This window comes from Orcinus orca, chromosome 6 (genome assembly GCF_937001465.1).
Source record: "Orcinus orca chromosome 6, mOrcOrc1.1, whole genome shotgun sequence".
In the NCBI taxonomy this organism is placed as follows: domain Eukaryota; kingdom Metazoa; phylum Chordata; class Mammalia; order Artiodactyla; family Delphinidae; genus Orcinus; species Orcinus orca.
The window spans coordinates 114,733,503-114,760,185 of NC_064564.1; the positions used below are offsets into that span (position 1 = coordinate 114,733,503).

General features: G+C 51.5%; 1 protein-coding gene and 1 pseudogene across 1 annotated transcript in view; one reads left to right on the forward strand and one right to left on the reverse strand.

Moving 5' to 3' along the window:
- Window positions 1-26,683, forward strand: part of NCS1 (neuronal calcium sensor 1) — a 61,395-nt gene that overhangs the window by 25,443 nt on the left and 9,269 nt on the right. The window contains exons 3-7 of the mRNA XM_004269094.3: window positions 11,857-11,995; window positions 13,718-13,796; window positions 15,279-15,367; window positions 15,728-15,805; window positions 18,809-18,926. Of these exons, the coding sequence (XP_004269142.1) occupies window positions 11,857-11,995; window positions 13,718-13,796; window positions 15,279-15,367; window positions 15,728-15,805; window positions 18,809-18,907 (484 nt within the window). The 3' untranslated portion in view covers window positions 18,908-18,926. The remainder of the gene's footprint in view (window positions 1-11,856; window positions 11,996-13,717; window positions 13,797-15,278; window positions 15,368-15,727; window positions 15,806-18,808; window positions 18,927-26,683) is intronic.
- Window positions 7,342-8,184, reverse strand: LOC105747964 (acireductone dioxygenase-like; annotated as a pseudogene).

Genomic DNA, 26,683 nt, shown 5'->3' on the forward strand with positions numbered 1-26,683 from the left:
TGTTGTGGAGCACAGGCGCTAGGTGCGCGGGTTTCAGTCGTTGCAGCACACAGGCTCAGTAGTTGTGGCTCACGGGCTCTAGAGCGCAGGCTCAGTAGTTGTGGCATACGGGCTTGGTTGTTCCGTGGCATGTGGGATCTTCCTGGACCAGGGATCAGACCCGTGTCCCCTGTGTTGGCAGGCAGATTCTTAACCACTGTGCCACCAAGGAAGTCCCTGTTTCTGGGTCTTTATCTGTGAGGCTCTCCCTCCTGGATTGCCGTACCCGGCCTTCCCGAGCCTTTGTCTCTCACTTTTCCCACCCTTCCTTTCGGGGCCATCTGAACTCCACTCTCCCAAGGCTTACCTAAGTCACCTCCTCCAGGAAGCCTTCCTGGATTCCCCATCTGTACATAATCCCCCTCCTTCCCACATGGCAGCCAGAGGGGTCTTTGTTGAGCAAATATTCAATGATGCCAGGCTTCTGCTTAAACTCTCCCTGGACTCAGGTGAAGTCTGCACCTCTGGCATGGTCACGTGGTTACGAGGCCCGGCTCAGGCCAGCCTTGCTGTGCCGACCCCTCCAGTCTCACTGCCGTTTCCTCCTCTCCTCTGCCCTCTGCCCTCTGGCCTGCCCAAATTGCTATCCGTTCCCGAATTCACCTTACTTTCTGGGGCTTCCTGACCTTTGCCTGGGCTGTTCCCCCTTCTGGGAACACCCCTCCTCGTCTTTGCTTGGCCACCACCTCCTCACCCTCAGGCCTCCTTCCCTGAAACCTCCTGAGCCCCCAGCTTGAGTCAGGGGCCTCCTCTGACCTCCCACAGCCCAGTGTCACAGCTGGGGACACACCAGGCACAAACAGGACACACCTGGGACAAACAGCAGTTGCAGGTCTGCGTCCCCCTCCGCCTCCCCTCCTGGCCTTGAGGCCGGCTCTGCCCTGTTCACTGCTGTGTCCCCAGGGCCTGGCCATAGCAGGTGCTTGCACCCATCCGTCGCCCCGAGGTGCTTCACGTACACATTGTCATCGACTCCTGGGCGCTGTCCCGGGGGCCGACATGGTTTATCATCTCCATGGCGATGGGAGAACTAAGCTGAGGCTCAGAGGTCAGAGCAGGGACGAGGACGAGGTCTGTCCTTGCGACGTGGCAGATGCCTCCCCAGTGCTGCTGTGTGCTGGGTGCGCTCTCAGATGTGGCCTTGTTCATTTTGTCCTCGTAGTCACCCAGAGCGGGGTCTCACCGTGGCTAGACGAGGCTCCCGAGCCCCGGGAGGTGCAGGGCACACCTGAGCCCGGGCATCCTCCCCCGCTCCCCTGGGTCGTCCCCAGGAGAGACAGGAGGCAAAGTGGCCAGAAGGGATCCGGAACCAGGGCTTGAGCTGAGCAACCTTGGACAAGTTACTGGACTGCTCGGTGCCTCAGTTTCCCCATCTGGAAAGTGAGGGTAATAATCGTCAAGCTTTATAGGAATACCGTGAAGAATGAATGAGCTAATTCATACACAGCGTCTGGAACAGAGCCTAGTAATAAGTTCTCTGTTTTGTTAATACTGCTAATGCTACGAATAACACTGATCAGGATAACCATGGAGGGATCCTGAGGTTGAGGGTCCTCCCCTCATTATGTCGATGGGGAAACTGAATCCCAAACAGGTGGAGGGATTTTTGTTCCTTCATCAAGCTGACATCTGAGCTATGACCTGGACAACAGGACTCAACTACAGAACAGTGTTCCAGGCACAGGGAACGGCAAGGACAGAGGCTCAGCAGTGGGAAGGGGCTTGGTGTGTTTGAAGAACAGCAGGGAGGCCAAGGAGGCCGGCCTGGAGGGGACAGTTGAGGCTTCTACAACAAAACCAGGGCCCTTGTGATGCCCAGTCCTTGCTGTAGGGGAACTCTCTCTAAAGAACTTATAAAGAAAAATATAGATCTTTTCTTTGCCACAAAGTTCCATGGACCTGAAGTAAATGCCCTTTGATTCATTTTGGTGGTGCCTTTCTCTAACCCTCCTGGGTCAGCCCACCACCCACCTCACTGTTGTATCCTAGAATGGTTATACCCCACAGGGTGGAGGTAGACTAGGGATGGTTAAACAGCGACACTCATACCACCACTCTCCCCACCTGTGTCCACAGCAGACATCAGTAATGGATCACAGATTATGGCACTCTGGATCAGTCTCCTCCAGTGCTGTGGGCGGACCGTGTAATTATTCTTAGCACACGAAATGAACCAATTTGTAATCCCATGATGGACCTACACCTCCCTGGTTCACTGGGACCATAACACGAGACTGCTGGGTTAGAGGCCAGATCCAATCAGCCCGCTATCCCCTCTGTCCTTTGCACAGGAAACAAATGGGACAAGCACCTGCATCCCAAGTGCCCGGGCCCATTTCAGAGGACCCTTTCTCACCACGGCCTCCAGCCATGCCCTTTCATGTCCTAAATGGCTCTCTGGCACCTGATAGCTGGGGAATGCCTGCCCTTCCTTGGGAAAACTGAGGTTCCTGAGCCCAGACTACCAGGGCAGCAAACAATTTAGCACCAAACCATCTGGGGTGGGATTGGGAAATGGGAGGGAGGGGCACACGGAGAGCAGCGGGGTCGCAATGGACAGAGTTTTCCTGTCCCACCTGTGACATGTGTGGGTGGATTCAGCCAGGGCGGCTTCAGTTTCCTCCTGTGTTTCTCTCTCTCTCTTGCTTAAAACCCTTCGTGGCTTCTTACTGCACTTAGAATAAAGATCCAGCCTTTATTGCCTGGTCCTCGGGGCTCCCCAAGGTCTCTGGCCTCACCGTCTCCCCGGCTTACCAGGCACCAGCCACACTTACTGTCCCTCAGCCATGCCACGCTCCTTCCTACCTTAGGGCCTCCATCCTTGCTGTTCCCTCTGCTGTTCCCTCTGCCCCAGATCTTGGCATCTTCGCTGCAATGTCACCTCCTGGGAGAGGTCTGCACTGACCACCCTGCCCCTGTTTCTCCAGCCTGGTACAGGATCGTCTTGTTTGGTGCTGACTTTCAGTAGCTGCTCCCCAGAATAGGAACCAGACCCAGGGGTCTTCTGTGACTCTGTTACTTGTCCTGGGCCACCCAGTGAGCAGAAGCAGAGCTGGGCACATCCCAGGTCCTCCAGGAGAGCTGAGGCCCCAGGTGGTCAGGACTGCAGACCAGGCCACAGGGATGTGATGCCTGAGCCGGGCCAGCTGGGCGCTCACCTCACACCCGGCTTCATGCTGGACACCCATGGTGTCATCTCTGCTGCTCCTAGCTCTGTATTTGGCAGAGACGGGAGGAGGCTGGGGCGTCAGGAGGTGGGGCCAGTGTCAGGTCCACAGCCAGCCCGAGGCCCCTGCCCACCGGATCCCTTGTTCTTGACCAAGCTCCATTCACCACAATGGAAGGTCGGGAACCTCGGTGGGGACTGACTAGGAAACTGTAGCAGGTCCCAGGCCCTTAAAGGCGACCGTGAAATTGTGATCACCTGGAGGGTGAAGGGAACGCCATCCCAAGGGGGAACAGCAGGGCACAAATAGTGCCCCAACACAGTTCCATGATGAAGATAGTGGAGGGAAAAGAAGATGGAAAGGAGACTGGCCAGAGGCTAGAAGTGGGTGTGCTGGGGGTGGTGGCATCATGGGTATTCTTTTTTCTCTTATATTTTCTATTTTACAAGTTGTCTGTAATGCTTTTGTTACATTTATAATAACCAAATAACCCGATGGTATTGTAACAAAAAGTGGGCGGAAGCAGGAGGAATTCTGCAGCCGCCTCCACGGGGCCAGCTGTCAATCCTGGACCCTCCTCCGCAGTCACAGCTGTGGGTAAGGAGGCCGCCGCCAATGCCGTGGGGTCAGTCCAGGAACAGCCCGTTTTACAGATGAAGAAACTGAGGCTCTGAGGGGGCAGAGACACTTGCCTGGGTCTCACAGCTCTGTGTGTGTGTGTGGAGTCTGGGTCCAGCTTGCTGGCCTCCACGGCCTGGGCTACGGAGGCTCAGCTCTGCTGGCTCTGGCTTTGGGAAACCCCACAGAGCTGAAGGCGGTGGAGGATGGGGGGACGTGGTGAGGAGAGAGATGGGGGAGGGGAGAGGAGCGGGGAAGAGGCCTCATCCTCATGGATGTGATCGAGCCCCTCCTCCAGGATCATCTGAAGGCAGGTCTCCAGGGAGCTGGGAGGGGAATGCCAGGGGAAGGGAGGTGTTTGAAAAGATAATGGGAGAACAGTTTACCAGGGCCGCTGTGGCAGTCCCTCATTGCAGCTGGGGGTTACGCTTTATTATTTATCCATCTATTTACTTCCCACTTTCCACACTGCGGAGAGCAGCATCTGCCGCACTTAACCCTGGCAGGGAGGGAGGTGGGCATGGAGGGCTATGCGAGGCTTGCTTCAAGCTGGGTCCCAGAGGACGAGGCTCTGTGGGAACTGCAAGCAGTGAATTCCAGAAAGTCCTAGCAGGCTGGTGCCTTTGGGGACCCAAGGCCCTGGCGGCGTTGGGGATGCTGGGGGCCACAGAGAACGGGGATGCTGAGCTGGAGTTGGACCCGTGCCTCATGGCCAGCGTGCATTCATGCATTCACTCATCACTCATTCATTCATTCATTCACTCCCTCATTGCTCCCTCATGCCTTCATTCACTCATTCATTCATTCATCCGGTCACTTATTCACTCCCTCATTCATTCAGTCACTCATTTGCTCCTCATTCATTCAGTCAGTCACTCCTTCATTCATTTATTCACTCCCTCATTCACTCCCTTACTCCTTCATTCATTCACTCACTCCCTCATTTGCTCACTCCCTCATTCATTCTCTCACTGTTTCACTAATTCATTCATCCGCTCACTCATTCCTTCATTCATTTGTTGGTTCATTCATTCCGTAAGTCTTTACTGAGCACCTATTATGTGCCAGGCCCATGGCCAGCACTGGGGGCAGCAGGGACTGGGGGAGACGAGGTGCTGGAGTCCCCTGGGGCACACAGGCTGGCTCAGTGGCGGTTAGAGGCGGGGTGGGAAGCTTACAGGGAGGAAGCCCAGCGTTGAGTCGGGAGTGTTTTATAAGTGGCATTCAGCCTTCAGTGTTTTTATGAAGTGACAGATTTCTTTTTTTTTCCCCTTTCCCTCTTAAAGAGGCTTAAGAATGCAGTTGTCAAATCTGGGATTTTTTTCTCTCATCTCCACCCCATCGTGGAGAGCTGGTTCCCAAGCACAGTCAACCGTGCCGAAAACCTGTGCTCTGGTGGCTGGAAACGGTGTGTGGAGCTCAGGAGCCGTGCCACGTCCCAGGCTCGGTTCCACAGCTTCTCCTCCCATCCCCAAAGAGAGTTGAGACCCCTGCTCTTGAACACGGTTGTGGGAAGGGTGGTCTCCATATAAATTCCTCAGAAGGCTGTTTGTGCCTCACTCCCCCTCCCTGGCCTAACCTGCACCAGCGACAGTGCCAGGATTACTGCTGCTTCCACCCTTGGTCTGGAGTCAGGCTGAAGGCACTGAGGAAAGCAGGCCACGGAGGCTTCGGGCCTCGCTGCTGACTGGCCGCAAACAGAGGCGGCGGCAGGGTCCAGTTGTGGCTCCCCATTTGCTAGCTGTGCAGCTCCAGTAGGTATTTACTGAGCACCTGCAGTGGGCCCTGCAGATTCGGGGTGAGCTATAAGACGGGGTCCCTGCCCTGACGGACCCTGTGGTGCACTCACTGGCCCAGGCATCATACAGGCTACAGGCACAGCTGCGAGGCCCAGGCCAGGGACAGGGTGCTGTGAGTGTGTCAACCGGTGTGTGTACTGGGGTCTTGGGTGGCCAGAGCGGGCTTCTCTAGGGGAGATGCACTGAAGCCAAGAAAAAAAGGGGGAAGGAGGAGGGGAAGGAGTGGGCCGGGCAAAAGAAATGCCGTGTGAAGGCCCTGAGCCAGGAGATTTAACAGCCCCCAGCCTCAGTTTCCCCATCTGTACAATGGGCATAATAATCCTCCCCTCCTGGGGCTGTTGAGACGATTTGGTGAAATGGTGCCTGGAAATCACATAGCTCCGTGCCCGGCTCTCAGTAGGTCCCTATTATTCAGAATTGCAGATCACTGGAAGGCAGACACTGGGGAAGACCCTTTCCCCCGCTTTGTGGGGGTCCCCAGAGACCATCTAGCCCCGTGGTTCTCCACTGGAGTGATTCTGCTCTGGGGGGATATTTGGCACTGTCTGGAGACACTTCGGGTTGTCATAACCTGGGGCGGGGGTGCTCCTGGCATCTAGCAGGTAGAGGCCAGGGATGCCGGTAAACCACCGGACAGACCCCCATGACCAAGAATCATCTGACCCCAAATGTCAGTGGCGTGGGTGGAAAAACCCTGATCTAGTCTAAGTCACTTATTTTACCAGCAGGGAAACTGGGGGGCATTGCAGGGAAGGGGTTTGCTCGGGCCCCTCTCACAGTGAGACAGGATGGGCCAGGACTGGAGCACAGGGCAGGCCCCAGAGCAGGTTTCCAGGCAGCAGCGTGTCTGAAGGAGAGAGGGGGTGAGGGCGGGGAGAGGGAGAGGCCCAGGCCTGTTGGAACCTGAGCCTGGGTCAGGGATGGGGCTGCAGTCACGTACATCTCTCAGTCATCCTGGGATGGAATTCTTGGGCAGGAACTCTGTTATTTTTAAAATTTTTATTTGTTTTCTTTTAACATTAAGGCAGCTACTATATATATATATATATATATATATATATATATATATATATATATATATATATTTTTTTTTTTTTTTTTTGCGGTGCGCGGGCCTCTCACTGTTGTGGCCTCTCCCGTTGCGGAGCACAGGCTCCGGACGCGCAGGCTCAGCGGCCATGGCTCACGGGCCCAGCCGCTCCATGGCATGTGGGATCTTCCCGGACTGGGGCACGAACCCGTGTCCCCTGCATCGGCAGGCGGACTCTCAACCACTGCGCCACCAGGGAAGCCCCAGCTACTATATTTTGAACAAGAAAGTGGCATAGGCAAGCGAGTGTCCCCCTAACATGCCAGCTCGTCCCCCACGGCACCCCACCGCCCCCCGGCTTCCCCCATGTTTTGGGAGAAAAGCATCTTTTCTCTGCCCAGTCCTGTCATCCACTGTCACCCCTCGGCACAAGGCAGGCATGGCCTCGCCTGGTATCTGCTTAAAGTCCAAAAATTGTCCAGATGGCGCAGCTAAATGGCTGCATCTGGGGAGATGAAATTCATTCGGTCAGAGCTGAAGGCACCAGCTGACACAGGGCCACTGACCCCTGATCCTGAATCAGAGAAAATGAACGCGTTTGCCCAGCTTTCCACAGGTGCTTCCACGTACGAACAAGTTCTGTAGCCCCTTCCGTTAAAATGTTTTCTGATCAAACGATCTTGCAGACGAAAGCTCACCTAGCCTCAAGTCTACAACACAAAAGCAAGGAGAAAATGACAGATTTTCTGCTGCCATCACATCGGGAACCTTCACAAGGGGGGCCGGGGTGCACGAGGCCCCAGGGCACCGCTAGGCTCTCTGCGCCAGCAATTCCAGGTTCTGCCTCCGGGCCTCGAAGTTTGTCAGCCGGCCGGTTGTATGCCGTCCACACCGGGTCTCCCACAGACAGCCGTGTGGCCTTCTCGTATTTCTTCTCGTCCGATGTGAAACGGTGGTAAATCCCGGCAGGGAGAATGATCGTGTCTCCTTTCTCCATGATGGTCCGGATCCACCCGTCCTCTTTATCGCTCACGTCAAAGTACCCACTGCCGACCAAGATGACGCGAATCTTGTCGTCCAGGTGTAAAATGCTCCTTGTAAATCATCTTGGTCTTCTCTTCGTAATTTGGTAGTTTGTCTCCGCCTATGGTTATTATGTCCATCCAGGAGTAGATTCTCCCTCTTCGGATCTTCTCTAATTCTGGATCATTCTCATATTTGTAAAGGACCCCGAGCCCGCGCAGCTGCTCCAGGCTGACCGGGCGCACAGGCTCCGCGTGGTGGAGCCACGGCGGGTTGTCAGTGAGTCGTCCATGTTCCAGGCCTGCGCCGTGGTGGGGCCGGGGTCACTGCCGCCTTGCCCCAGACCCGTGCTGTGACCTGCTCAGGCTGGTCTCAAGAGCTCTGTTATTAAGCCGCAGGTCCCTTGGGTGCCTGCCGTGGGGTGGGGTGTGGGTGGGGGTGTGTGCCTGGGTGAGTGTCCTGGCTCGGCCCACCACGGGGGCTGGGCTGCACCTCGGAATCGGACCATGGCAGGAAGTCTTGGCCTCAGAGCTGTGAGGACTTGAAGAGCAAATTTGGGGCCTGGGGCAAGTGGGGCGTCTGGGACAGACCTCCTCCCCTCTGCTCCAGCGAGACAGGGTGCCCCCCATCTTCTGATGATGAACGATGGATGGGGTTATGCAATGTTTGGGGAGCAGGCTCTTGGCTTTCCATGGGGCTGGGGCCAGTGCAGCCTGGCAAAGAGGGAGCCTGGGAGGCAGGAGTCCCGGGTGTGAGCCCTGTATCTGCTGCTAACTTGCTGTGTGACCTTGGGCCAGTCTCTCTCCCTCTCTGGGCCCCCAGTTCCCCATCAATCCACAGAGGGGTGGGCGTATATCTGTGGTGCTCTAACCATCTGCATGGAGTTCTCAGGTTCTGACCACGGTGCCCAGGGCTTAGGAAGAAGACGCCTGACACCTGGCCTCTCCCTCTCTCTGTGTGTTCATTCGTTCATTCATTCATTCATTCATTCAACTCATTCATTGAGCTCACTGGACATTTACTGAGCCCCCGTTATGTACAAGGCGTCGGGGCACTGGGAGTTCACTGTTGGGTGGAGGACACAGCCTGGTGGCAAACATGACACAGCGTGGTTCACGCTGCGCTGGGGTCGTTCAAGGGATGGGGGAGCAGATGAGCAGGCACAGGGACCTGCAGGCCCAAAGGCCTGGCGGCTGGATGGCATGGCAAGCTCTGGAAAGTGCGGCAGGGTGTGGAATATGGGTGGCGTGGGGCGGTGAGGGTGTGTGGCCAGAGGAGGCGGGGCCGTCAGGCTGAAGCAAACCCTCATCGATTGGGCCCCTGAGGGGGTGGGCCTGCTGCTAATGGCAGCAAGGGAGCTGGGGCCCCACAGTGACAGTCTCTGCAGGGGAAACCAGATAGTCCCCTGGAGGCTCCCCACCGAGGCCAGCCTGCCTGTACCCACCTGCCCCCAATAAAGCTTCAGGGCCCCCCGCAGGTGCTCACAGCACTGACAGCTCCCGCTGCTGCGGCACCTGCACTGTCTTCCCTCCTAGGAGCCAGGCACCCGCAGGGGCCGGGCCTCGAGACGCCTCTGGGCACCTTTTGTTCTCCCTTTATTGTTTTTAATAATCTTTTCAAATTACTCAAGTGACACACAGCCATTGTGGGGAAATGGGAGGCTCTGGGGGACACAAGGGGAAGTGATGGCACCCCTCTGGCCTCCAGAGCCGGCTGTGCCCCACTGTGGTCATCATGGCCTGGCACCGGGCCTGTTCCCTCCTCCTGTCCAGGGACCCGTCCTGCCCAGGGGCCTGGGGTCATGGACCAGAATAGGCTCTGAAACGCTCCTCTCTGGCTCTGCGTCCTGGCCCAGATGTGAAGGTTTGAGTCTGGAACACCCAGCTGGGAAGGAGGCTTCAAGGGGAGGGACCTGGAGGGGCCGAGTTCCTTTCTGGTACCTGCTGTGGGAGGGGCCCTGACCTCTGTGCCTCAGTGCCTTCATCTGTGAAATGGGGATCACTGAACCCACTGAGCAGGGCTGAGTGGCGACTGCAGGAGGAACCGCCCACGAAGGCTTAGGCCAGTGCCCCGCACGGGGCTGTCGTCAGAGGTGCAGGTGGTGGCGAGATGGGGCAGCGATCCTGGTTGCTGGGCCGGGACCGCCTCCCTGGGCCTCTGGCCCCTCGAGGTGCCCCAGGGGGTGGGTGGGGAGGCACGCACAGGCCCAGCCGTTTTCTACAGCCTCATGCTTGCTGGCGAGCAGTGCAGGAGGGTGGGTGCCTACGGCAGCGCAACGCCACGCCCCACTCCATCTCCCAGCCTCGCCCTCACCCCTAAGGAACCACTGACATGTTAGCAAGAGTCTTGTCTTGCTTTCTTTCTGACATCTGACCTTGATCACTTAGGCCTCAGAATTCCCAAGGTTCCCTACTTCCGGTGCCCTGCGTGTCCCTTCACCCAGCCTGGGCCCCTTAGCTTGTTCTCTGATGGGTGGAGGGACAGTGGCTTCTCCACATGCTCTCTGTGTATACGGCCCTCAGTCACGGCGCCACCAGCAACTTTCCCGGGACGTGACGGGAGAGTGGCCCTGGGTAGACCAGAGAACAGGGGGGCTGGGAGGAGGGGACATCTTCAGCGAGCCCGTGTCTCTGAGCATCTGGCCCCATCAGTGGTTACTCTGAACCCCACCTCGGCTCCAGTCTGGGCTGCAAGGACTTGCAAATCTCCCCGTCTCGAAGCCTCAGTTTCCTCATCTTTAAAATGGGCTTGGGACTTCCCTGGCGGTCCAGTGGTTAGGACTCCGCACTTTCACTGCTGGGGCCCAGGTTCAATCCCTGGTCGGGGAACTAAGATTCCACAAGCCACGTGGCCAAAAAAAAGGGGGGCTTCATCATAGGGCTCATAGGGCTGTTATGGGCGTTCCAGGAGAATCAGGTTTGCAAAGTTCCCAGCAGACAGTGGTCCAGCAGAGGTAGCAGCTGGTAGTTGATAATAGCTGACCCCTCTCTCTAGCCCCCCTTTGTGCTGGGAATCCTCCTCAGGGGAATGTATGTCCTGGTTGGAGTTGCCAAGCTACACGCAGGAACCAACTTATGAATTGATTTAAAAGAACACATTGGGGCTTCCCTGGTGGCGCAGTGGTTGAGAGTCCGCCTGCCGATGCAGGGGACACGGGTTCGTGCCCCGGTCCGGGAAAATCCCACATGCCGCAGAGCGGCTGGGCCCGTGAGCCATGGCCGCTGAGCCTGCGCGTCCGGAGCCTGTGCTCCGCAGCGGGAGAGGCCACAACAGTGAGAGGCCCGTGTACAGAAAAGAAAATAAAAAATAAAAAAATAAAAGAACACATTGAGGTCATGATACTAAAGATCATGCCATTGCTTATTTTTTACGTCCAGCCCTGTGCCAAGTATGCTGCATCATCATCTCACGCAGTCCCCACAAGATGGATGTGATAGTTGTCCCCGTTTATAGATGAGGAGAGTCAGGCTCAGAGAGGTGAAGGCACCTGCCCAAGGATGCAGCTAGCAAATGGCAGGACTGGGGTTTGGGCTGCAAAGCCATGTTGCCATCAGCTGGCCGGGTATCTGGAGGGTCCCTGGGCACTGGGAATGCAGGGTGGACAGGTCCAGTTGGAAACCACCAGGATGCCCTCCGAGCTTGCTGGGCGGCTCCCGCGTCGTTTACACAGTTCTCTGGGAACAGAGGCAGGGGAGCGGGTGTGTGCACACTGCGGGGTGCAGGCATGTGGGAGGAGCCAGCTGCCGGCCCCATATGGTGGCTCTGCCCACCAGCGCCACCAGCACCACCAGCCTGCCTGGCTCCGGGAGGGGCTCAGTGGAGAGGGTTGGGGAGGGGGGAGTACCTTGTGCGAGTGTGGGACTTCTGGGAGGTCGTTCATGCAAGTTTTGTTTTAGTCACCTGTGTGGAGCAGGGGGCCGAGTGGCCAAGTGACTCTTATCCCTCTGGGACAGATGAGGCTAAGAGAGGTGTGGCCACCTGTCCCAGGTCACACAGCTAGCGAGAGGCAGAGGTGGGATGAGTCCATGCCTGTGCAGTCCAGGTCTGTGCTCACAACCCCGTGTGGCACTGTCTCCCTGGACAGGGACTCACAGGCTTTCAGGGCGCTGGGCAGGAGCTCCCAGCAGGTGGGTGATGCGGGAGTCTCCTTTACCCTCTCTCACCTGGCCTCTACCTCCAGGTACAAAGGCTTCATCAAGGACTGCCCCAGCGGGCAGCTGGATGCAGCGGGCTTCCAGAAGATCTACAAGCAGTTCTTCCCGTTTGGAGACCCCACCAAGTTCGCCACATTTGTTTTCAACGTCTTTGATGAAAACAAGGTGAGCTGGGAATTGACAGGGCCTGTGCCAGCCTGGAGTCCCCTCCCTCCTGCGGCAGCCTGCGCGGCTCCACACCCACGCTGTCCTGCTGATGTTGCATTCCAGAGAAGGAACACAGACGTGTGCGCTCACACACACACATATACACACATACGCACGCACATGTGTGCACACCCACACGTGCTTATACACAGATGCACACAAATGCATGCATGCACACACACACATACATGCACTCATTGTACACAAATGCACGCACGTATACACATTGCAGGAGCTCACCCACACACAAGGAAGCCACAGAGATCCGTGTATGCACACACATACCATGCACACAGACATACACGTGTACACACATGCACACATATGTATATCTTGACCCTTTCCTTACAAGCACAAAATGCAGATGCCGCCAGGGATAATAACAGGATTTATAATCACAACTGACATTTACTGAACATTTACTACGTACTACGCTCTTTATGTGGATTTTTTTTTTTTAAATAAATTTATTTATTTATTTTATTCTTGGCTGCGTCGGGTCTTCGTTGCTGCGCACGGGCTCGCTCTAGTTGCGGCGAGCGGGGGCTGCTCCTCGTTGCGGTGCGCGGGCTTCTCACTGCGGTGGCTTCTCTTATTGTGCAGCACGGGCTCTAGGTGCGCGGGCTCGGTAGTTGCGGCGCGCGGGCTCGGTAGTTGCGGCACGCGGGCTCGGTAGCTGTGGCTCGTGGGTGCAGGCTGAGTGCAGGCTGAGTAGTTGTGGTACACGGGCTTGCTACGTGGATTATTTTTAGTGAGACCTTACAACCAACTACCCGTAGGGATGCCTTTTAATTGCCCCCATTTTGCAGGTGAGGAAACTGAGAATCATATAATACGGGGCCTTTTGTGCCTGGCTTCGTTCACTGAGCATCGTGTTTTCAAGGCTTATCCGTGTTGCAGCGTGTCCCTTCCTGGTGACGGCCACCCTGACAGTTGGCATATCCACCACTGGGGCATCTGCGGTCCTCCAGACTCTGTGCCACGCTGGCATGTTTCCTGGCTCACTTGTATTCAAGGTGGACGTACTGTAACTTGTTTCCCTGCTCCATGCTGTAGGACACTCGGATTTTTTCTGCTCTGTCACGCCCTGGCTTTCTCCGCAGGTGGCCTCAGCGGACGATCACACTGCCTGGCCCTGGGAAGAGCTCTGGCCTCTCCGGACCTCAGTTTCCTTATTTGCAAAATAAATAGGATCGAACAGTCCAGAGCCCCACCTTTTTCTAAAGTCTCTGAGCCTGTGGTTCAAGGCCGAGGAGAAAGGGGTTTCTGGGTGACTCCTGCCCAGAGGGTCCCTCTTCCTCCCACCAGATGTGGAGTGTCAGGCTCTCCCTTTGGCCTCACCCTTTTTCCTGTCCCTCCTGCCTGGATTTTCCCTCTTTTTTTTTTTTTTTGGCCACACCATGCAGCACGTGAGATCTTTGTTCCCCAACCAGGGATCAAACCCGTGCCCCCTGCATTGGGAGCGCGGAGTCTTAACCACTGGACTGCCAGGGAAGTCCTCTTTTCCCATTTCTAATCCCACCCTCTCCCCATCCCCTTCCTTCTCATCACCCTCATTCCCACACTCTCCACTTGGGTGTCTGGTACCTGCTGCCGCCCATCACCACCTGCCCAAGGTGCAGCCTGACCAGGTGACTCAGCGCTAACTGAGGCCCACCCCCACTCCCCTCTCTCCTGCAGGATGGGCGGATTGAGTTCTCTGAGTTCATCCAGGCGCTGTCGGTGACCTCGAGGGGAACCCTGGATGAGAAGCTGCGGTGTAAGTCCTGCCCCCTGGGCTCTATGGGGCGGCCACTGGGCGGTCCCAGGCGGGAGGGAGGCCAACTACCTGGGCCAGGTCATCTGTCTGGGGCTGAGAGTGGCACAGATGTCCTGCCCTTCCAGGTCAGAGGCAGTTTCTTGGAGGAGGCCAGGCAGGAGGAACGTGTCTTCCTTAGATGCGTGGACAGATGGGGCGGAAGCAAAGGGGCGTCCGAGCAGGTGCAGACATGGGACCTCGGGCAGGACAGCGTGGAGTTAAAAGACCTGGTTCCAGGGCTGGATCCACTACTTAGGAGGCTGTTTTGATGACTGATCTCATTCATTCACTTATTTACTGGTTCACTCAACAGATGTTGACCAAATATGGCCGCGTGTCAGTGCTGAGCAGAGGCCAGGACCCACGGGTGCATCAGATAGACGGGCACCTGCCCTCGCGGCTGTCAGTCTAGCTCAGGGACCTTATCCAAAAGATCCCAGAAAACTGCAGGCGAGGCAGGAAGAGGGAAGTGTGAACCGACAGGAGAGGAACTGACCCTGTTATGAGTCGGGAGCTGAGCTGGGAAGGGTGAAGGTGCCAGGGAGGGAGGAGGGAAGAGGGTTCCAGGCAAGGGAAACAGCATGTGCGAGGCCCTGAGGAGGGATGAGAGAAGGATTCGGAGGGGGAGTGTGCAGGCTCCTGCTGCTGCGAGAGGGGATCTGGAGAGAAGATGAAAGCAGCTGGGCCAGAGCTCACTTCCCACTGAGACACTTCCACTGCTTTGCATCAGCACCGAGAAAACGCGACAGTTTCTTTTTCTTTCTCTTTTTAGGAATAAAAGAGGATTTTATTTATGCAGAAGCTCCTGCCCTCCCCCCCAGGCATATTATTTTATTTTCTAAGTTGATCCCAGCAGGATACAGTGTAATTGTGGAAAGGAAGTGGGCTGAAAGGAGGCAGAGGCGGGGGCATGGGGAAGGAGAGGGGGGCCTTTAGGGCTCCTCCTGGGGTCCCCTCCCTCCCACAGCTCCAGCTCCAGCCTCAGCTCTCGCAGATTCAGTGCCCCCTCCTTTTTTTTTTTTTTTTTTTCGGTACGCGGGCCCCTCACCGCCATGGCCTCTCCCGTTGCGGAGCACAGGCTCCGGACGCGCAGGCTCAGCGGCCATGGCTCACGGGCCCAGCCGCTCCGCAGCATGTGGGATCTTCCCGGACCGGGGCACGAACCTGCGTCCCCTGCATTGGCAGACGGACTCTCAACCATTGCGCCACCAGGGAAGCCCCCCCACCCCGCTCCTTTTTATATTTAGTTTTTTTTTAATAACCCTAGTTGAAACGGCGCATGTGTTCCTGTCGTGCGTGCGCGTGCACGTGTCCCGTCTGTTTTGATGTAAATATTCATTGATTGGATGAGTAATGGGGCTGTGGTGCAGTGCGGGGGGGGGTGGGGAGCAGCACCCCCTTCCCCGGGCCGGGGGTCACTCTGCCCTGGCTGGTTGACCGCAGGGGCCTTCAAGCTCTACGACTTGGATAACGATGGCTACATCACCAGGAACGAGATGCTGGATATAGTGGACGCCATTTACCAGATGGTGGTGAGAGGCCCGGGTCCTATGGGGTAGGAGGAGGCAGTAGGGGCATCAAATTTAGTGACTGGGCCTGTCCCAGAGGAGGCACCCCCGTGGGACTGCTCTCCTGACCGGGGCAAGCGTTGGTCAGGTAAGGGTCACTGCCTGGGGCCGCTCAGCACATCTCCAGCTGGGCTGGCAGATGGGGGCTCGGGTGGGTGCGAGGTTCTGGAGCAGAATTACAGATGGCGGGGGACATTGCGGGGAGTGGGAGGCAGAGGGGGTCCTCATCTGGAACCTGCCCAGGTCTGGGGAGCATATTTTTGGGAAAAGGGCCCAAAGCCCAGAGTGCCAGGAGCCAGCCCCCACCTTGTCTGTCCCTGGCAGGGGAACACCGTGGAACTCCCCGAGGAGGAGAACACCCCCGAGAAGCGGGTGGACCGAATCTTCGCCATGATGGACAAGGTGAGACCCCTCCCGTAGGTGCCACTGACCACCTACGGTTCTGGCTCGAGGCAGGCAGCACACCTGGTGTGACGTCCACTGGTCCGGTTGGCAGCCGTCCCCTTCAGACATCCAGGGTTTTAAGTAAATTTGTCCAGCACTTTCTCTTTGATCAACTAAGATTCTTTATTTATTTTTTAAAATTAATTAATTAATTTATTTATCTATTTTTGGCTGCGTTGGGTCTTTGTTGCTGCGCGCGGGCTTTTCTCTAGTTGTGGCGAGAGCGGAGGCTGCTCTTCGTTTCAGTGCGTGGGCTTCTCATTGCAGTGGCTTCTCTTGTTGCGGAGCACGGGCTCTAGGCACGCGGGCTTCAGTAGTTGTGGCTCACGGGCTCTAGAGCGCAGGCTCAGTCGTTGTGGCACACGGGCTTAGTTGCTCTGCAGCATGTGGGATCTTCCCAGACCAGGGCTTGAACCTGTGTGCCCTGCATCGGCAGGCGGATTCTTTTTTTTTTTTTTTTTTTTTTTTTGAGGTACGCGGGCCTCTCACTGCTGTGGCCTCTCCCGTTGCGGAGCACAGGCTCCGGACGCGCAGGCTCAGCGGCCATGGCTCAGGGGCCCAGCCGCTCCGTGGCATGTGGGATCTTCCTGGACCGGGGCACGAACCCACGTCCCCTGTATCGACAGGCGGACTCTCAATCACTGCACCACCAGGGAAGCCCTGGCAGGCGGATTCTCAATCACTGCGCCACCAGGGAAGTCCCAAGATTCTTAACCTTTTAAATTCTTTGCCATGCACAAGAAATTTGGGCATTCTGGAGAAGTTGTCTGTGGACTTCTCAGAGTAATGGTTTTAAGGCATCAGATAAAATCCACAGGATTAAAAAGGAAGCTATTTTGGAATGCAGCTATCAAAATTTTTTTTTAAAGAATTTGTGATGTGGTATATGAGCTTCTTTCTGAACACATCGGATGATGAGTTACAGTGGTTTAACCACCCCACAGTTTCGAACCGATGATATGTACAGGTGATGCCTACAGCAACCGTGGAGTATTATAAAAATGCCTCCCTCCCCACAGTTGACAAAGCCACAGGTACTGCTGGTTCTGTGGGAGATCGTTACCTAGATTCATTATGGAAGGAAGAGCTAAATTTCAGTTATAAGTTAGCGAAAACAAAGACCTCATTTTTTCCCATTTTATTAGTTCACAGGCCTGCTGAATTCTGTTCTCAGACCCCAGGTTAAGAAACCCTTCTTTAGGGCTTCCCTGGTGGCGCAGTGGTTGAGAGTCCGCCTGCTGATGCAGGGGACACGGGTTCATGACCTGGTCCAGGAAGATCCCACATGCCGCGGAGTGGCTGGACCCGTGAGCCATGGCTGCTGGGCCTGTGCATCCGGAGCCTGTGCTCCGCAACGGGAGAGGCCACAACAGTGAGAGGCCTGCGTACCGCAAAAAAAAAAAAAAAAAAAAAGAAACCCTTCTTTATACCAAACTTTTTTTTAAACTGGAAATAACTTTGTTTTAAACTGGAATTTGATATCAAGATGGTAAGGAAACCCACTATTGCTTGCCTTCAATAAAAGAATTCAAATGAACAGTGACCTTGGGCTTATTATTACATTCCGGCTAGGTACAGGTGCCTGCCCTGAAAGCTTTGAGCCTGAGGCCTTAATTCCTTAATTTAAAAAAGTGAGATCGTATGTCAGAGAGGCAGTAAAGAGACAGAGGCTCAGACCACGCTGGGCAGCTGATAATAATCAGAAGATGTGTCCATAGGGTGCGGCAGAGACTAACTTCTCGCAGGGCGGTTCAATGTTATTTAACACCAAGGTGTTAAATCCCCCGCACCCCCAATTCAGACAGCCCTTATTTGGGGAAGCAAAGTCCACGCTGTAGTCAGGCTGGGTGTAAATCTGGCTTCCCCAGTTAGCAGCCAGGGGGCCCTGGATAGCTGACTGAGCCTCGGCTTCCTCACCGGTGAAGTGGTGATAAGAGCAGCCCCCCTTTGGCTAAACAATACGCTGCTAAATAACCAAGAGACCCCTGAAGAAATCGACGAGGGAATAAAAAAATACCTGGAGACACATGGCAATGAAAACACGACGACCCAAAACCTATGGGATGCAGCAAAAGCACTTCTAAGAGGGAAGTTTATAGCAATACAATCCTACCTCAAGAAACAAGAAACATCTCAGATAAACAGTCTAACCTTACACCTGAAGGATCTAGAGAAAGCAGAGCAGCCCCTCTTCTGAGAGCGGCTGTGAGGACCCCGTGAGACCAAGCGCACGCATAGCGTGAACGGGGCCCACGGTGGACGACCCTCAAGGTCTGCCTGCGGAGCTTGTGGAAACCTCGTCACCATCTCTCTCTCTCTGGGTGCAGGCAGTGGGTGGCTTCCAAGGCCTTTTTCTTTTGCTCTCACGGGTTTCCTTGCAAAAGATGCTCCAGGGGAAGGGATTCTGGCCCAAACCATTTCCTTCTGCAAGAGACCCACTAAAGCCCCTTTACGTGGGCTCCATCCAGCCTCCTTGTAGGTCTCCCGGGGGATGGCTTAAATGCCCTCCCAAGGGTGACCCCAGAGAAATGCATCAGGCTCTCAGCCCTGTGGGATTAACACCCTCTGTGGGGATGAACAGCAGCGAGGATGCTAACTGTGGAGTTATCGGGTGCTTCCGGTCTGCGGAACACTTTACACAGCTTGAGCTCAAGGAGTGCTCACCTCAGTGCCCTGAAGAAGCCGTTCAATTCCCTCCAGTCTCCAGATGAGGAAACAAGGGCCCAGAGAGGTGGGTCGCGTGCCCAAGGTCACCCAGCCAGGAAGTGCCCAGGTCTGTCTATGCCTGACCCCTCCCACCTAACGAGCTGCCTTGCCTCCCTCCTGACTTAACTGTGGAAGCTCTTTTGGAAGCAGCCCTGGGCTAGGCTTGGGGAGGGAGTGTCCAGGGCCCAGGGCAGAGGCCCCTGTCCTGGGAGGTTGGTTGTCCCCTCACCTTCACCCTCCTCTCTCTGCTTGCAGAATGCCGACGGGAAGCTGACGCTGCAGGAGTTCCAGGAAGGATCCAAGGCGGACCCGTCCATCGTGCAGGCGCTGTCCCTCTACGACGGGCTGGTATAGTCCAAGGCCCAGAGCTGAGGTGAGTGGAGGGGGACTTGGGGCCTGGGGTGGGGGAAAGGGGGCAAACCCAGCCTCAAGACACTTGGGGTTGGCAGATAAGTACTTGAGTTTCCGGGGGGGGGAATCAGGGTCTGCCCAGTTGGCGCATAGCTAGTAAGGGAGGGCCTTCACGTCAGCCAGGGCTCCTCTATTTTTGTCATTTTTATATACCCAGATTCAGCCTGAGAGTTTACTTGAATAGAAGTTTCCCTGGGTTGAAAACACTTTGAAAATACCAGTTCTCAGCCAGAGCCAGGGGCCTGGGAGAACGGGAGTCTCTCATCTTTTCTCCGTTGGGGTGGCTGAAGACCTCAGCTTCCGCTCTCTTGATCAATAGCTCCAACGTGGTTTCTTTTTTTGCCCAGATTTCCGTTAAGTGCAGGATGATGGCCCACAGAGGCCTCTGTTGCTGGCAGAGAACTGATCCCCATGGTCCTGTCCAGCTACGAACACTCTTTTTTTTTTTTTTTCTGGCTCTTTTTTTTTTTTTTTAACATCTTTATTAGAGTATAATTGCTTTACAATGGTGTGTTAGTTTCTGCTGTATAACAAAGTGAATCAGCTATATATATGTCCCCATATCTCTTCCCTCTTGCATCTCCCTCCCTCCCACCCTCCCTATCCCATCCCTCTAGGTGGTCACAAAGCACTGAGCTGATCTCCCTGTGCTATGCGGCTGCTTCCCACTAGCTGTCCACCTTACGTTTGGTAGTGCATATATGTCCATGCCGCTCTCTCACTCTGTCACAGCTTACCCTTCCCCCTCCCCATATCCTCAAGTCCATTCTCTAGTAGGTCTGCATCTTTATTCCTGTCTTGCCCCTAGGTTCTCCTGACCATTGTTTTAAAAACACTCTTGTATGTGTCTCCTGGTGGACGGATGATGCATCCTCTTGATATAGATCTAAGAGTAGAATTGCTGGGACTTAGAATGTGTGTATATTTTTAGCTTTAGTAGATACTTCCAGAAGTTTTCCAACATGGCTGTACCACCTCCGACTCCCACTTGCGGTGTATGAGAGCTCCCATTGCCCCACATCCTTGCCAGCACTGGGTGTTCTCTGTCTTTTAAAATTTCAGCCGTTTTGGTGGGCGTGTCATGATAGCTTGCTGTAATCTGAATTTGCATCTCACCGATGAGCACTGAAGTTGGGCACCTTGTCGTATGTGCATCCTCCTTTTTACCATCACATTTTGTGCAGTGCTGTCTTAGTTATCTCGCTGCACACTGCAGTCCCGCAAAACAGCATCTGAAAAGAACAAACATCAGGAATTTGGGTACAGCTTTGTTGGGTGCCTTCGGCCCAAGGTCTCTCATGAGGATGCAGCCAAGCTGTCAGGAGGGTGGCCAACCATCCCAGTTTGCCCGGGACTGTCCTGGATTTAGTGCCGAAAGTCCCATGTCCTGGGAAACCCCTCTGTAGTAGGTAAACTGGAATGATCATCAGCTGTTGGCCAGGACTGCGGCCTCATCTGAAGGCTTGGCCAGGGGTGACCCATTTCTAAGCTCACTCATTTGTTTTGGCGGCCTCAACATGTGGCCCTCTGCACAGGGCTGCCTAACAACATGGTGGCTGGCTTCCCCCAGGGTAAGCTTTCTGGGAGGGAGGGAGAGGGAGAACCCAAGGTGAAAGCGCAGTCTTTTTATAACTCGATCTTGAGAAGCAAGATCCCATCACTTCTTTTTTAAGAACGCCTTGGCTACTTTAGGCTATTTCTATACAAATTTTAGAATCAACTTATAAATGTCTACACACACACACATGCACACACACGCTGGGATTTTGAATGGGATTGAGTTGAGTCTATTGTTCAGTTTGGGGGAGAATTGGCATCTGTATAATGTTGAGTCTTCCAGTCCATGAAGATGGTATATCTCTCTCTGTGTTTAGGTCTTTAATTTTTTTTTCTCTATAACATTTTGCTGTTTTTAGCTAAAAGGTCTTTCACATCTCTTAGTAGATTTATTCCTAAGTTTTTGATGGTGTTTTAAACAGTGATTTTAAAATTGTATTTTCTGTTTGTTTCTGATTTATAGAAATTCAGTTGATTTTTGTTTATTGATCATATATCCATGGTCCTGCTAACTTCATTTATTAAATCTAGGAGTCTGCCTTAGATTCTTTTGGATTGCCTACATTCTATTTCTTCCTTTCCTATCCCTCTGCCTTTTGTTCCTTTTTCCTGCTTCCTTGCACTGGTTGGGCCCTCCAGTCACATAGGAGTAGTGATGGTGAACATTCTTGTCTCATTCTCAGTCTTGGGAGAAAGCTTTCAATAATTCACCATTAGTTACGATGCTTGTTATAGGTCCTTTGTAGATAGATTTTAGCAGATTTAGAAAGTTTCCCTCTTTTCTAGTTTGGTAGGAGTTATTTGTTTTTTTAAAAAATCATGAGTGATATTGAACTTTATCAAAATTTTCTGCATTTATCAAGATGCTCATATGACTTTTCTCTCTTTTTTGTTGTCAGTATGATGAATTACACTGATTGATTTTGTGTGTGTGTGTGTGTGTGTGTGAATACATTTAATGGATCATCAGTGGATTCCTGTCCACTTAAATACACTACCTTTTTCTTTTCTATTCTTTTTCAAATTAGTTTTCCCATTTAAGTTGTTACATAATATTGAGCAGAGTTCCCTGTGCTATACAGTAGGTCCTTGTTGCTTATCCATTTTTTTAAAAAAATTTTTAATCTTTATTGGAGTATAATTGCTTCACAATACTGTGTTAGTTGATGTTGCACAACAAAGTGAATCAGTCATATGCATACACACGTCCCCATATCCCCTCCCTCTTGAGCCTCCCTCCCATCCTCCCTATCCCACCCTCTAGGTCATCGCAAAGCACCCAGCCAATCTCCCTGTGCTATGCTGCTGCTTCCCACCAGCCAACGGTTTCACATTCTGTAGTGCATATATGTTGATGGTACCCTCACTTCACCCCAGCTTCGCCCTCCAATCCCATGTCCTCAAGTCCATTTTCTATGTCTACCTCTTTATTCCTGCAACTAGGTTCATCAGTACCATTTTTTTTTTTTTTTAGATTTCATATATATGTGTTAGCATATGGTATTTGTTTTTCTTCTTCTCACTTACTTCACTCTGTATGACAGACTCTAGATCCATCCACCTCACTATAACTCAATTTCGTTTCTTTTTATGGCTGAGTAATATTCCATTGTATATATGTGCCACATCTTCTTATCCATTCATCTGTCAGTGGACATTTAGGTTGGTTCCATGTCCTGGCTATTGTAAATAGTGCTGCAATGAACATTGTGGTACATGTCTCTTTTTGAATTATGGTTTTCTCAGGGTATATGCCCAGTAGTGGGATTGCTGGGTCATATGGTAGTTCTATTTTAGTTTTTTAAGGAACCTCCATACTGTTTTCCATAGTGGTTGTATCAGTTTGCATTCCCACCAACAGTGCAGGAGGGTTCCCTTTCACCACACCCTTTCCAGCATTTGTTTCTAGATTTTTTGAAAATGGCCATTCTGACCAGTGTGAGGTGATACCTCATTGTAGTTTTGATTTTCATTTCTCTAATAATTAGTGATGTTGAGCATCTTTTCATGTGCCTCTTGGCCATCTGTATGTCTTCCTTGTAAAATGTCTGTTTAGGTCTTCTGCCCATTTTTTAACTGGATTGTTTGTTTTTTGATATTGAGCTCCATGAGCTGTTTGTATATTTTGGAGAGTAATCCTTTGTTCTTTCATTTGCAAATATTTTCTCCCATTCTCAGGGTTGTCTTTTCGTCTTATTTATGGTTTCCTTTGCTGTGCAAAAGCTTTTAAGTTTAATTAAGTCCCATTTGTTTATTTTTGTTTTTATTTCTGGTACTCTAGGAGGTGGGTCAAAAAAAGATCTTCTTGTGGTTTATGTCAGAGTGTTTTTTCCTATGTTTTCCTCTAAGAGTTTTATAGTGTCTCGTCTTACATTTAAGTCTTTAATACATTTGGAGTTTATTTTTGTGTATGGTGTTAGATAGTGTTCTAATTTCATTCTTTTACATGTAACTGTCCAGTTTTCCCAGCACCACTTATTGAAGAGGCTGTCTTTTTCCCACTGAATGTTCTTGCCTCCTTTGTCATAAATTAGGTGCCCATATGTGCAGGGCGTATCTCTGGGCATTCTATCCTCTACCATTGATCTATATTTCTGTTTTTGTGCCAGTACCATACTATCTTGATTACTGTAGCTTTGTGGTACAGTTTGAAGTCAGGGAGCCTGATTCCTCCAGGTCCGTTTTTCTTTCTCAGGATTGCTTTGGCTATTCGGGGTCCTTTCTGTTTCCATATAAATTGTAAAATTTTTTGTTCTAATTCTGTGAGGAATGCCATTGGTAGTTTGATAGGGATTTCATTGAATCTGTAGATTGCTTTGGGTAGTAAAGTCGTTTTCACAATATTGATTCTTCCAATCCAAGAACATGGTGTATTTCTCCATCTGTTTATGTCACCTTTGATTTCTTTCATCAGTGTTTTATAGTTTTCTGAGTACAAGTCTTTCACCTCCTTAGGCAGGTTTATTCCTAGGTATTTTATTCTTTTTGTTGCAATGGTAACTGGGAGTGTTTCCTTAATTTCTCTTTCTGATTTTTCGTTGTTGGTGTACATGAATGCCAGAGATTTCTGCACATTAATTTTGTATCCTGCAACCTTACCAAATTCATTGATTAGCTCTAGTAGTTTTCTGGTGGCATCTTTAGGATTTTCTATGTATAGTATCATGTCATTGGCAAACAGTGACAGTTTTACTTCTTCTTTTCCAACTTGTATTCCTTTTATTTCTTTTTCTTCTCTGATTGCTGTGGCTAGGACTTCCAAAACTACGTTGAATAAGAGTGGCAAGAGTGGACATCCTTGTCTTGTTCCTGATCTTAGTGGATATACTTTCAGTTTTTCACCATTGAGTATGATGCTTGCTGTGGGTTTGTCATATATGGCCTTTATTGTGTTGAGGTAGGTTTCCTCTATTCCCATCTTCTGGAGAGTTTTTATCATAAATGGGTGTTGAATTTTGATAAAAACATTTTCTGCATCTGTTGAGATGATCATATGGTTTTTATTCCTTAATTTGTTAATGTGGTATATCACATTGATTGATTTGCATATATTGAAGAATCCTTGCATCCTGGGATAAATCCCACTTGATCATGGTGTATGATCCTTTTAATTTGCTATTGGATTCTGTTTGCTAGTATTTTGTTCAGGAATTTTGCATCTAGGTTCATTAGTGATCTTGGTCTATAATTTTCTTTTTTTATGATATCTTTTTCTGGTTTTGGTATCAGGGTGATGGTGGCTTCATAGAATGAATTTGGGAGTGTTTCTCCCTCTGCCATTTTTTGGAAGTTTGAGAAGGATGGGTGTTAGCTCTTCTCTAAATGTTTGATAGAATTCACCTGTGAAGCCATCTGGTCTTGGACTTTTGTTTGTTGGAAGATTTTTAATTACGGTTTCAATTTCATTACTTGTGATAGGTCTGTTTATATTTTCTAATTCTTCCTGGTTCAGTGTTGGAAAGTTGTACCTTCCCAAGAATTTGTCCATTTCTTCGTGGTTGTCCATTTTATTGGCATACAGTTGTTTGTAGTTGTCTCTTACAATCCTTTGTATTTCTGCGGTGTCAGTTGTGATTTCTCCCTTTTCATTTCTAATTTTATTGATTTGCATCTTCTCTCTTTTTTTCTTGATGAGTCTGGCTAAGGGTTTATCAATTTTTTTTTTTTTTTTTTGGCTGCATTGAGCCTTCATAGCTGTGTGTGGGCTTTCTCTAGTTGCGGCGAGCGGGGGCTACTCTTTGTTGTGGTGTGCGGGCTTCTCATTGCAGTGGCTTCTCTTGTTGTGGAGCACAGGCTCTAGGCACATGGGCTTCAGTAGTTATGGCTCGCTGGCTTCCATAGTTGTGGCTCGTGGGCTCTAAAGTGCAGGCTCAGTAGTTGTGGTGCACGGGCTTAGTTGTTCTGCGGCATGTGGGATTTTCCCGGACCAGGGCTCGAACCCGTGTCCCCTGCATTGGCAGGCGGATTCTTAACCAGTGCACCACCAGGGAAGCCCCTCCAGCTTTCGTTTGTATGTGTTCCTAGGTCTGAAGTGGGTCTCTTGTAGACAGCATATATACGGGTCTTGTTTTTGTATCCATTCAGTGAGCCTGTGTCTTTTGGTTATGGCATTTAATCCATTTACATTCAAGGTTATTATCGATATGTATGTTCCTATTACCATTTTCTTAATTGTTTTGGGTCTGTTTTTGTGGGTCTTTTTCTTCTCTTGTGTTTCCCGCTTAGAGAAGTTCCTTCAGCATTTGTTGTAGAGCTGGTTTGGTGGTGCTGAATTCTCTTAGCTTTTGCTTGTCTGAAAAGCTTTTGACTTCTCCATCGAATCTGAATTAGATCCTTGCTGGGTAGAGTAATCTTGGTTGTAGTTTCTTCTCTTTCATCACTTTAAGTATATCCTGCCACTCCCTTCTGGCCTGCAGAGTTTCCCCTGAAAAATCAGCTGATAACCTTATGGGGATTCCTTTGTATGTTATTCTTTTGTTTTTCCCTTGCTGCTTTTAATAATTTTTCTTTGAGTTTAATTTTTGTTAGTCTGATTAATATGTGTCTTGGTGTGTTTTTCCTAGATTTTATCCTGCATGGGACTCTCTGTGCTTCCTGGACTTGGGTGACTGTTTCCTTTCCCATCTTAGGGAATTTTTCAACTATAATCTCTTCAAATATTTTCTCAGTCCCTTCCTTTTTCTCTTCTTCTTTTGGGATCCCTATAATTCGAATGTTGGTGCGTTTAGTGTTGTCCCAGTGGTCTCTGAGATTGTCTTCCATTCTTTTCATTCTTTTTTCTTTATTCTGCTCCTCAGCAGTTATTCCCACCATTTTGTCTTCCAGCTCACTTATTCGTTCTTCTGCCTCAGTTATTCTGTTATTGATTCCTTCTAGTGTATTTTTCATTTCAGTTATTGTGTTGTTCATCTCTGTTTGTTTGTTCTTTAGTTCTTCTAGATCTTTGTTAAACATTTCTTGTATTTTCTCAATCTGTGCCTCCATTCTATTTCCGAGATTCTGGATCATCTTTACTATCATTCCTCTGAATTCTTTTTCAGGTAGATTGCCTATTTCCTCTTCATTTATTTGGTCTTGTAGGTTTTTACCTTGCTCCTCCATCTGTGACATATTTTTTTGCCATCTCTTTTTTTTTTTTTTTAATGAGTGGGATTGTGTTCCTGTCTTACTGGTTGTTTGACCTGAGGCTTTTAACACTGGGGTTTGTGGCTTTTGGGTAGAGCTGGGTCTTGGTGCTGAGATGAGGTACTCCGGGAGACCTCACTCCGATGAATAGTCCCTGGGGTCTGAGGTTCTCTGTTAGTCTAGTGGCTCGGACTTGGAGCTCCTACCGCAGGAGCTTCAGCCGACCTGGGCTTGTGAACCAAGGTCCTGCAAGCTGCCTGGGGCGGCAAAAAAACCCCCACAACAATAACAAAGTAAAAAATAAAATTAGACTAGGAAACTAACAGGTATGTTAGGAAGAATATGAAAATAAAAATATAGATGAATCAACAATTGGAAGGTACATTAGTACCACAATAGTAAGAAAGAGGAGGAGGGAAAAGAAAAAAAAAAAAGCAAAAAGGGGGGGGAAGGCCTTAGCTGTGGAGGGCGGGGCCTAAGCAAGGGCGAGGTTTGGGTGGTGGGCGGGGCCAATGCTCAGGATCTGGAAAAGGTCCT